Genomic DNA, 12,605 nt, shown 5'->3' on the forward strand with positions numbered 1-12,605 from the left:
GCACCATGCCACAGATTTATTCCATCTGCAGGCATAAACCGTCGTAGTATAGAGACGCCTGGCTGACAAGATTACATCACAAACTTCAGGAGGCAAGTCAAATGACGTCAACTGCTGCCGCTCAATCTCCACGCAAGGAGAAGGAGGCTGGACAGGTTCGGGTATAGGACCGTCCCCTGCTGCTGCAACAGAAGATCCTCCCGAAGGGTCAGTCCGATCGGAGGATCGATGGCCATATTGAAGAGCTCAGGATACCAGACCCTCTGTGCCCAATCCAGAGCCACAAGAATGACTTGGGCCCGGTGGCGCTTGATCTTCTTCAGCACTCTGGGCAGAAGTGGTATAGGCGGAAAGGCATATAGAAGACCGGAACTCCACTTGCGGTGAAAAGCGTCGCCTAGTGAGTGCCGCCTTGGAAATTCCAATGCACAGAATTGCTGACATTGTGCATTCTCTTCGGTGGAGAATAGATCTATCCAAGGCTCTCCCCACTGTTGAAAGAGACCTTGCACCACCTCTGAGGCAAGACGCCATTCGTGATTCATCATGCACCTGTGGCTGAGTTTGTTCGCCCTGGCGTTCAGTGGACCTGCCAGGTGTTGAACCACCAGGGATATGCCCTGATGTTCCAGCCATGTTCAGAGGTGGAGGGCCTCCTGACATAGAGTCCACGACCCCACCCCACCATGTTTGTTGCAGTACCACATGGCGGTGGTGTTGTCTGTGAACACCTGCACTACTCCTTCCCAGACAGAGGGAAGGAATACTTTGAGTGCAAGACGAATTGCCCAAAACTCCAGAGGGTTGATGTGGAGTCCGGACTCTGCCGGAAACCAGAGGCCTCTGATCTTCGCCTCTCCCATGTGGCCGCCCCATCCCAGAAGGGACACGTAAATCACCACTGAGTGTTCTGATTGGGGAAGGGAGAGGAATCTGCAGCTGACCCAATCCTGGTTCGTTAGCCACCACTACAATTGTCATGTAGTGCCCTCTGAGATCTGGACCCAATCGGACAGATTTCCCTGATGCTGCACCCACTGGAACTTCAGGTCCCACTGCAGAGCCTGCATATGCCACCTGGCATGATCGACCAGCAGGATTCAGGAGGCCATGAGGCCCAGCAGCCTCAGGGTCATTCTGACCGAAACCCGAGATAGAGGCTGAAAGATCGGAATCATAGCCCAAATATCCCGGAATCGCTGTTCGGGAGAATAAACACGAAACCGCATTGTGTCCAGAACCGCTCCAATGAGAGGGGGTCAGGTGTGACTTTGGCATGTTGATGGAGAACCCCAGCGAATCCTGTAGGTCGGCCGTAGTCTGGAGGTGGGAGACCCCGCCTTCAACAGCTAGTCATCAAGACAGGGGAAGCCTGTAACCCCTGATCTGCGCAGATGAGCTGCGACCACCGCCATCACTTTCGTGAACACCCGAGGGGAACTGGTAAGGCCAAAGGGGAGCAGGGTAAACTGAAAGCGCTCGTGGCCTACAGTGAACCGCAGGTAATGCCGGTGGGCCGGCAGAACAGGGATGTGAAAATAAGCGTCCTGCAAGTCCAACGCTATGAACCAGTCTCCAGGATCGAGGGCAGACAAGACCCGAGCGAGCGTCAACATATTGAACTGCTCCTTCCGGAGGAAGTGGTTGACGTTCCTGAGATCCAAGATAGGGCGCAAGCCTTTGTCCTTCTTGGGCACCACAAAGTAGTGGGAATAGCAACCATGACCTACTTCTGGGGCAGAAATGCGCTCGATGGCCTCCTTGGCCTAGAGGGTCAAAACTTCCTGTTGGAGAAGGGCCAGGTGATCCTCCGACATTGCAATTGTACTGAGGTGGCATGGAGGTAGGGGTAATCTTGAAGGGGAGGGAGTAGCCCCTTCGGACTATCTGCAGAACCCATCTGTCCGATGAGATGGTGCACCAGTAGGGAAAGTGATGGCGGATCCTGCCGCCCACTTGTGTTTGGTTGCCCTGGAAGGTTAGACTCGTAGGGTTTGGAGGCTGATGCAGAGGGTGGGCTGTGGTGGACTGGCCCACTAGCTGGCCCCCAGAATGACGCCGGTGGTTCCAATGTCCCTGGCTGCGCTGGGGCTGAACAGCCTGCACCAGCCTGTTGCTCTGGGCGGGACGCAGTGGGACACCCCTTACATAGCCACGAAAGGGGCGAAAGGCAGACTGTGCAGTCCTTAAAGCACTGTAGCGCATTGTCTGCCTTGTCGCCGAATAGGTGACGGCCATCAAAGGACATGTCTATAAGTGTGGATTGGACCACCCCAGAAAAACCAGCCGAGCGCAACCAGGCGTAACACCGAAGGGCTACTGACGTGGAAATTGTCCTGCCAAGTGCATCTGCGGTATCCAGCCCACAGCGGATGGTAAAATTTGCTGCATCTCTCCCTCGGTGACTGCACAGGAGAGCACAGCCCGGGCCTCCTCTGGGCATTGAGGCAGCACTTGCGCAACCGTATCCCACACAGAGTGAGAATAACGGCCCAACAGACATGCAGTGTTTACCGACCGCAGTACCAAGCTGGAGGAAGAAAACATCTTCTTCCCAAGTTGGTCCAGCTTCTTGGATTACCCATCAGGTGGAGCTGTAGGGAAGGCGCCTTTGGATGTAGAGACTTGGGCCACCAAGCCATCAGGGGTAGGGTGTTGGGAGAGGGAAGTGGGAAGTGGGGTCACCCGGGGCCAGGTGGTGGCATCGGGCAACCATGACCAGGTGACCAAAGGGATGTCCGTTAGGACTTCATTGAACGGCAGCATGGGCTCCGAAGAGCTCGCTGCCGGCTGAAGCACATCTGTCAGGAGGTTAGTCCTGACTGCCACCATAGGAAGCTTGAGGTGGAGAGCCTCAGCCGCCCTACGCAACACCACTGTATATGACGCTTCCTCCTCCGTAGCCACGGTAGGAGACAACATGCCTAGGTCTGGGGAGGTATCTAGACCACTGGAATCCCTCTTCAGTCTGGCTCATACTCCAGCTGGTCTGTGAAAGGGTCAGCAGACCCCTCCCAGTCTTCCTCACCCTCTTCTGGCTGCCAATCTGGCTGAAAATGGCCAGCGTGGAACACAGGGACAAAAGTACCCATCGGCGCCGGATCCGGTGTCGGTCGACGCCGGTCCGGCTCCGTGTCCACATCAGGGTGGAAGCTGGGGTCGACGCCGGCTGCGGGTCCAGCCGGCATCAGCTACGGACGTGGTGCCAGTGGAATCGGTGCCGGTGGAGGTGTAACAAGGTCGACCGTTGCCGATCCGGATCCAGGCCTGGCTCCAAGAGGGCTCTACAGTCTCGAAGCTGAAGCTGCCAGTGCCGAATGCCTAGGGCCCCCAACAGAGTCCTCGGGGCCCGAAGGTGCGCCGGCGGAGTTGGGCTTCCCAAAGATGGTATGCATCGCTTTGTAAAACTGCCGAAGCTGGCCAGGGGTCACTCCAGGTCCCGGGAAGGGAGGGAAGGCCGGAGTTGGCCCTGAAGGCTCTGCACACGGAGCCGCGGGATGGGCACCACCCTCACAGTGCGTCGCGTCAGCCGACAAACAAGGGAAAGTTGGAGAGCCAGGAGGATTCTTCAACTTCTTACTCTGCTTCGACTTACCTGACCGCGGGTTCGAAGACTTATATGAGGAGTGATGGTGATGGCTCTGCTATCGTCCCACAACCTCCCTTGCGACTGGGACCTTGAGCGACACGAAGCTGACTGCCGGGCCTCGAGGAGCTTTTGGGACCGCTCCCGTAAAGACTTCAGGGCCATGATTCAGCAGTCGAAGCACGACGGGTTCGTAGTCACGCTCCAGACAGTAGAGGCACACATGTTGCAGATCTGTGACCAACATCAGTCGGGTACAGGAACCACAGGCCTTGAAGCCGGGCATCCCTCGTGCACCAGGACTCCAGGAGTCGATATACGACTCAAAAACAAAGTCGACAAAAGTAAAAAAAAAACAGTCAAAAAGTGACGGGCTACCGCTCTCTCCGGATCTGCGCTTGCTGGCGCAGAAAAAGAAAGAACTGATGTCAGCGTGTGAGGGCGACGTCTAAGTAACTTCCACAATGTCATCCTGTTGACCACAATGTCGAAGTTTACAGTATATTGTGAAGGTCGCTTTTTTAGGGAATGGAATCTATTAACAGTCTAAAGGGACAGAAGTTCCTCGTGGATATGTCCCTGTAGGGCATGCATCAGCCTCAAGTAATGGTATCTCTGCGTCTGGTTTAAGTTATATTCTTGCTGTAGGTCTGCAAAAGAGAGGGGGGCCTCACCCCTCCACAAGTCGCCCAGGCGTTCAACACCTATCAATTGCCAAACTTTGAAGCCCATTAATGAGGCTACCTCTCCCAGGGGGTCCCCTACACAATGGAGTACGACTGGTCAGTTTCTCTTCCAACCCAGGAATCTATTTACCTTACGCCAGCACGCCACTACCACCCCTGTGCGCGCCAGACATTCTGGACATGGTTTTTGGTAATACAGGAACGGCTCACAATCGCCTCCTGGCATGGCGGCTCTGTCCATTCTATAGGCTGGCTCGTTAGTGTCTGCATATACCCAATCATTTATAACCAACAGCTGGGAGGCCCAGTAGTATGACTTGGTGTCTGGGACTGCCAGACCACTGTCATACACTCCTTTTTTAGGTCTCGCCTGACCCAGCGCATGCGCTGGTCTGGCGAGACTTTTTGAGAGGGCTCCAAAAAGTGCTACCAGGCCAGCCTAGAGCTACAGTGCATGTGCGCGGGTGCGCGCGCCGCGCTTGACGGGATTACTTTCACTTTCGCGGCCGCATGGCCGCTTTGATGTTTGATCGCGATCACTTTTTAGCCGCTTGTTTTCATTAGCATCAGCAGGGGTCTTCATGGTATTTGTTGCTTCTGCAAGATCGGGGACTTAGCTGATTAGTGTAATTTGTTTATGTAAACCATTTTCTTGACATTTGTTGTATATAGATCAAAATATTAGGGTAATCGCAACATGATGACATCAGTTGATTAAGCATTAAACAGCATCTTGATGTTGAATATCCCTTATCCCCATTCCTTGCACATGCCTTCAGTCAGCTGGGGGAGCCTATTACAGAGCGGCTTCTTTCTTAAACTTTGTGACCTGATAGAATGAATCCATTATTCGACCTAGAATCAGGGCCGGCTTTAGTGCCAGTGGCGCCACCCCCAATGGCCACTCTCCGTGGATTGAATCCCTCACCGTAGCGCCTGTCATGTATGGTATTCATTTCTATTATAGTGTTGCTCTTCTCTCTGTTGGGTGTCAAAGCGCTTTACATCACTATCACACAAATATGTGCATATTATGCAGAGACAATGACTCATACAAGTGCGTGAATCAATATATAGGAAATCATACCTAATCAATGAGGACTACTAGCTGTGGGCATCACACGTCTTCCATACTGATAGGCATATTGTGTTATGTCTGCGTCGTCTGGAGAAACACAAACTCGGGATTTAAAACATAACACAGTAGTTGGGGTTGTCTTTACTAATAAGACTTTGTTATTGTCCAAAGAAATCCTATTTAGCAATCATTGACTCATGAAAGATCAGGAAAAAACAATATGGTTCTAAAGCCCATGGCTGGCAGAACGCATCTTGCTGGCTCGTAGCTCACTGTGAAATATTAGGACTATAACCTACGACCTACAAGTAGCAAAATGATCTCTGCCACAAAAGCAGTAACCGACTGGGCTATCTAGATAAAATACAAACCTGTGATCTGAGCGTTACACACTGTGTATCCCAAGGCGTTATTTTATGGTGAGTGAAAACTGACTAGACAAAACCAGATCTCTGCAGTAAGTATATTAATCACCAGACTTTTCTTGACATTTTTACCATTCACAGAAAATTGTTGGGAACGCAAGCAACTCAGGGGTCTTTAACTCCAAAAGAAGTTTCCAACTGCAGCGCCCCTCGAGCTTGGCACATGCAACCTCTAGTGGTTCCCACTCTGCACAGCAGAAAGCCAGGGTCTCCCTCATTGGTCGGTGACCGGCTTGCTTCCCTCTGCTTTATGCCCTTGGCTTCAATAACATCTATTTCGCAAGAACGTATGTGTGCATAATGTCACATGTATTATACTGCATTTTCAGTTTTACATATAGCCTTTTATCATTAGTGTGGCACTCAAGCTCTTGCTCAGCACAATCTTTTTATAGCTTCCGAGTTTCCCATCCATTGGTTGTGTGTGGTGTTTGCTTGTGTGGTAGAGACGTTTCTAGTCAGTGTATGGTTAGGTAATAGTTTATGTGGGTTCATGTGAAAGGAAAATCATTTTGATGCCCTAAAAACTCGTTGTAAATTGTTGTGTATTTGGATGGGTGTGTTGAAGACCTTTGTTCTTTGTTCATCTGGACGCTCGTTTCTCCCTTGCCCGATTTAAGCAGATTGCGTTCCAAACTACATCACAACCTAGGTAAATAGTTCTGATGGTCTGTTCTGCGTGCGATGGTGGGGCGTGCTTAAGCTAACTTTATCTAAGTGACCCTAAGATGTTTGCAAGTGTTGTTATATCATAAAGAAATTAAATTCTGCTTCTTCTGTGTTGTTATCTTGTTTTATTCTTCATAACATGTTTCCAACATTCATAATTGATTTCACAGGTTGGTGATTGTAGGAACAGCTGACGTGTTTCACCCCCTTTGTTGGCCCATCAGTCTGAGTCTTTCTCAAGGCTCTTATATTAAGTTGAACATCAATAAAGCAATAGTCTCTGTGATCGAAGTCCTGCAAGGGACATTAGCAGCCATATGTTTAGCCAAAACTTCGGCACTTAGAATTAGTTTTTTTCTCAGTATTTCGTTCAGGGTGCTTAGGTCTCCATAACCTTCCACGTAAGGTGTTAATGCTAAATTTGCCCCCTTTTTCACATCACAGGGATTCTAAAGATACCCAGGAAGGCACCTAGAAAACAGCCAAAATATAGCTAAATGTTGGGAGTTTCAGAAAAATAGGAAAAAGGTCTCTGCAGAAAAAGTGTCTGGTTTGTTTCCTAAAAATGGCATCAACGGAAGGTGTCCTGTGCTATAATCACCATCTCCCCAGCTTTCAGGAACATGCAGAGGTGCATGGAAAAACCCTTCGTTTAACCACAGCTTTGGCATTTTTCTAGGACGTAGATAATTTTTAGGTCTCGCCTGACCCAGGGCTTGCGCTGGACTGGCGAGACTTTAAGTAAGGGCTTCAAAAAATGCTACAGCCGGCTACAGCTTGCAGTGCATGGGCCCGATTCACATAATTAACTTAAGACTAAATCCTAAACTTACTACTTTGTGGTATTCACAGAATGCACTTACTACTTTTGGTATTCACAGACTGCACTTACTACTTTTGGTATTCACAGAATGGATTTACGACTACTAACTTTACGTCCGCACTCGGGCCGGAAATTCCGGCCCGGAGGCGGAGCTTCCGGGCCGGAGGCGGGGCTTCCGGGCCGGAGGTGGGAATTCCGGCCGGTGGCGGAGATTTAGCCATGGCCGAAATCTCCACCTCCGGGCCGGAAGCTCCGCCTCCGGCCCGGAAGCCCTGCCTCCAGCCCGGAAGCTCCGCCTCCGGGCCGGAAGCTCCGCCTCCGGGCCGGAATTTCCAGCTCGAGTGCGGACGTAGAGTTATTAGTCGTAAATCCATTCTGTGAATACCAAAAGTAGTAAGTGCAGTCTGTGAATACCAAAAGTAGTAAGTTTAGGATTTAGTCTTAAATTAATTCTGTGAATTGGGCCCCATGTGCGCGGGCGCACGCTTGAGCAGAGGCGCCATATGGCGTGATAACTGCTGCGCGAGCACCACTCACGCACATGCACTGCAAGCTGTGGCCGGTGGCAGCATTTTTCCCCCGCGATCACTTTCACTTTGGCCCCGCAGTTAACTTCCTTTTTGTAATGCGGTTTCAGGTTTTATGGAGCTTTCACATTCTTTCACCTTTTGTGATGGATTTTTCTTGTGGCCAGTCTGCAGATTTTTTTTCCAGGGTCTTAAGTTTATATCTCGTTTGTGTATCCTAACTTACATTTTGTTTTCTGGAGGGTCTCCGGTTGTGAGTATGTTGCTAAGCGGGGTTTACCATTTGTTCTTGTGGCTAAACATCTGAAGGATCATTTCCTCTTTGCTCACCATATTTCTCACAGTTGTGGTGCCCATTTCTACATCCGGACGAGTCTGGATATCTCACGTCCTTCACTGTGGTTTATTTTTCTATAGATTCTCCCGCCCAACGGTTCCTCTGAGTTTATTGTGCTTTTAACACCTTCTACACGTGTTTCAAACCTTTGCTCTAATAACATAATAAACAGTGCCCGCCGTCATAGCACTTTCCCCACAACTATTAGCCATGCTGCATGGCTGAAAATTATTTAAAAAATAGCTCAGTGCTGCACTGTGGTGCTTTGACAAAAGTTATTACACAGCCAGCACTGCCCGCATTATACCACTTTTGTTATTTCTTTCACTCATGCTACACGGCAGCCGTGCTGCTGTACAACATGGGTAAAAGACAATGACAAAGCCAATAGCTCTCCCATCTGCGAAACCTTTTGGCTTTGTCAATGCTTGTGGTGCTTTGTCTGTACTCAGTTCAGTGGTTTGAAATCTCACGCTCCTCATTGCTTACATTTGTCTTCTATCCACTCTGTTCAGAAGGAACACGTGCCAGCCCCGGCGTCATGAACCGTTCTTGGTATATTATTGTCTGGGTTCAATTGACCATTTCATTTCTATAGTGCACACTGTGCTAAAGGTACCCTTTTTTAAATTCCATAAATAAACGTTTGCACTAACCACTCCTCTAGTCACCAACGAGATGCTACTTACAACTGTGCAATTTCCTACACCTGGCAGAACGTGCAATTTTTTTTAATTTGTGAAGTTTGCAAAGTTTCTTAGTTTACTTACCTTTTTGCCCCTGCGAGATTTTGCTTCACAGTAACTACAAGATACTTTCACTCTAAACCAAAAAAGAGGCATACAATTAAGATACCTACCACTTGAATCATATGTCCAATGACAGCGAGCACAGCAAGCTAGCCCAATCCTCCTTACAAAACTTCCCTTCCACCCTTCCTTTCATCAATTAATCCATTCGTCCTTTCCACTTCATACACCCATCCATCCTTTCCCCTCTCATCCACCTATGAATCCATTTCTTCAATCACTTTTTCATCAATCCACGACCCATTTATCCACTATTTCACCTTTCCATCCACCCACACATTTCTATCAATCACTTTCTCTTCTATTATCCTGTCACCTAATATCCATCTATTCACTCATTCATCCTTTCACCCTTCCCTCCTTCCTGTCCTCTATCGATCCTCCCAGTCATCCTTTCACTGTTCATCCATTCACCCATCCTTTCTTCCTTCCATTCTCAACTCATCCAGCCACCCAACTCCCTTCCATGCACTCTTCCATCTTTCCACCCTTCCATTCTTCCTCTTGTTCCAGCAGTCTTCCAGTCCTCTTTTCATTCATCCATCCTTTCACTCGTCCTTTCATCTTTCCAAACCTTCTTTCACCCTTCTTTGTTTTCCTCTTTTCCTCCAACCCCCTTTCTTTCTGTCCCTATTTTAATTCTTCCTCCCACACTTCCTTCTTTGCACCCTTCTTTTGTTTCACACTTCCTTCCACTCTTCCCTTCACGTTTCTTTGTATTATCCTTCGATTCATACTTTTATCCTTCCTCGTTCCTTCCTTTTTTCCCTTCCTCATTTCAACATTTATATTTAGCAATCTTTTTCTTTTCTTCCCTCTTTGATTTTTACTTTCTTATCTTTTTCTGTACCTCTATCTGTTTGATGCCTCTACTTTTCTGGTTTTCCACATTTTATTCATTCAATCCTCTGTCTCCGTCACGCACTTGGCTCAGTTGTCAGCCGTAGGCCTACACGCCTCAGCTCTTTCTGTTCTGCAAACCTGAAGACAGACGAAGCTCACTAAAGAGTCAACATTTTAGTGCCTTATCAGCCAACACCCACCACACCTCTAGCGGCTGTAGTAGAGGGTTTAGGCACAGTCAATAGGTCTCGCCTTTGGGACCTTATAAGTGTTTAGTTATCCAGCACAATATCTTTGGTGCAACAACATCAACTGCTGCATGGCTAAACACTTATAAGGTCCCAAAGGCGAGACCTATTGGCTACGCCAATGCTTGTGTAGTTTGTGGAGCTCTATTTTGGGAGAACCACCCTGCCATAACAACGTAATGACTTCCTAGGCTACCAGCTTAAATACTGCCGGTGTTTGACCCCCGACAACAAGCTGGATCTCAGCTTTTGGAATATACTTGCTGCCGGTGACAAACTCAAGGGGAGTCTATTAAATTGAAAGGTACCCTCAGTAGTGATAAAAGCAGTCATATGCTTAGAGTCTGGGTGAAACTTCACTTGATGGTAGACACTCCTCAAGGCAATCCTTGAAAAGTATCTACTCCCAAACAACATCAGAATCCATTCATCTATGTTTGGCAAAGGAAAGCAATCCATGACTATGTTCTTCTTCAGGCTCCGCAAGTCAGCACAAAACCTAAGAGACGCATCCGATTTCTTTGCAATCAGAACTGACAAAAACTATTCAGTGGCCTCACCATTTCTAAGACTTTGTCCACAATTATCGGTTGCAAACTTTCCTTCATCTGTGGATTCCAATCCTCCCCTAGGCCAATATACTGTCATACACCTGTTTCGGTATTATGATGTACAATGACCCTGAATTCACCATCAAAATAACAACTTTGTCATTCACGTCAAAATTGGCTTTGGAACAGGTTTTCCTTTTCAACCCATCGTCAACCTTCACTGGCCTCACCAGCTACCAGTAGCACTCTGTGTTTAGGTACATCAGCATCCGCAAAGCAATATTTTTTCCTGAAAGCTTTACACATACGCGCAAAATGTTCTTCTTTTCCACTCTTGCAACAGTCTTCATATTGATATAGACACACAACACGCACGAAAACGAGAGTGTCGAGCTGGAGCTGGGGTCTAGAGCTTAGCAACATGCCAAAGATCTCTTTAGGTACACATTAAATAGCCTCCAATGCGTGAAGAGGGACCTCAAAAGAGCCCTGACATCCTCAGAAACAGTTCACTTCAGTTGAAGACAGACTATGCAGGATGTTTCTCTCACGTACACCGGGTGTGTCTCTGTGGGTGCCTGGGATTGAACCTGGTGTGTCTTTGTGGGTGCCTGGGATTGAACCTGGTGTGTCTCTGTGGTGCCTGGGATTCAACCTGGTGTGTCTCTGTGGTGCCTGGGATTGACATCATTTTTCTCACTTGTCACTGTGAAGACTACTTGACCGTGGCACTGAGATGGACTATTTCCATTCCAGATAGATACTTTAGTGTCTGAACCTTCTCTACGTGTACACTGTGTGAATTACCCAAGTCACTGATATGACACCTTCTCTCCTGTGCAGATCCTAGCTGTGATCATTGAGCTGCAGCACCTTCGAAAAGCCCACGAAGCAGCGCTGATGAGTTCCTCTCAACCCGAGGACAGAAGCGCCAAAGGCTGGGTGTCGCGAGTTGCATTGATAAAGGTAGGTGCGTAAGTGACAGAAGATTAACACTGACCGGTGTCTATAGAGGGGTGGATATTGTCCTGTTTCACAAAAGAGTCATTTATTAGATACAGACTTTTGTATGCGCTCTGGATCTTGTAGATTCGTTTTCTTCCTTGTAAATCCAGGACTGCAGAAACCGAGAGGAAAAACAAAAGAATGGATGAGTCCCTCACATTGGGATGAGATCTTGAGATCTCTGTGCCCAGTTCCCAGAAGGTACAGGAAGCCAGAAATGTACCTTTTCCCTAATTCTTTCACTCTTTGGAAAGATCTACATTTTTGGGGGGATTCTGAACAGTCGCTTAGAGTACTTATGAGAATCTAATTAGTCAAAGCATGAGTACCATAAGAGCATCACATTTACTCATTCAGATTGTCTGGTAGTTTAAGAATCATTTGGGATGCATGAATGTGAGGATCAATAGACATTCAGAGGGTTGAACGGACGGACATATGGGTGGACGAATACAGAGATGAACGGATGAATGAATGGATGAACAAATGGATGGATGGACAAATGATTGGCGGGATGGATGACTGTATAGCCAGGAGGATGAAGAGATAGATGGGTGTGGGTCAATGCCCTTTACTCTTCCTGGGAATCACCTTTGTGAGTGATGGGATGTCAGTCTCCACTGGCTGGTCCATGAATGGCCTCTCTGTGATGATTACATATATGCAACACTGCATATTTTTACTAACAGGTGTGCTTGAATGTTGGATAAGCAAGACGTAGAGTCACTTATGGACAAGTAATGCACAAAATGCTTTAGGTCTGGGACATACATGTTACTTTTTGTAGCCATTATTCCTGCTGGCAATAGTGATGTACGCATCACCCCCAAACACGCCTAAAAAGCAAAAGTCCTGACATTTACTGGCCATTTTCCTCTGGTGACTATCGACAGGTTTGACATGCTGATGTCTAGCTGGGGAAAATGTTTGGGGGTGCCTAGTAATTACCAGGTGTGTTAACCTTTGCACAGCTTACGATTATGATTAAGGGTTTGCTTAGGAGTCTTAAATCTGGTAA

At 48.1% G+C, this 12,605-nt stretch overlaps 1 protein-coding gene across 1 annotated transcript in view; it reads left to right on the plus strand.

The window, feature by feature from the left end:
* LOC146863548 (uncharacterized) overlaps positions 1-11,755 on the plus strand; it is a 550,315-nt gene extending 538,560 nt beyond the window's left edge. The window contains exons 12-13 of the mRNA XM_085643185.1: positions 11,426-11,548; positions 11,672-11,755. Coding sequence (XP_085499311.1) covers positions 11,426-11,548; positions 11,672-11,755 — 207 coding nt within the window. The remainder of the gene's footprint in view (positions 1-11,425; positions 11,549-11,671) is intronic.
* Positions 11,756-12,605: the final 850 nt, after the last annotated feature.

The sequence above is a fragment of the Triturus cristatus genome, chromosome 2_2 (assembly GCF_964204655.1).
Source record: "Triturus cristatus chromosome 2_2, aTriCri1.1, whole genome shotgun sequence".
NCBI classification, from domain to species: domain Eukaryota; kingdom Metazoa; phylum Chordata; class Amphibia; order Caudata; family Salamandridae; genus Triturus; species Triturus cristatus.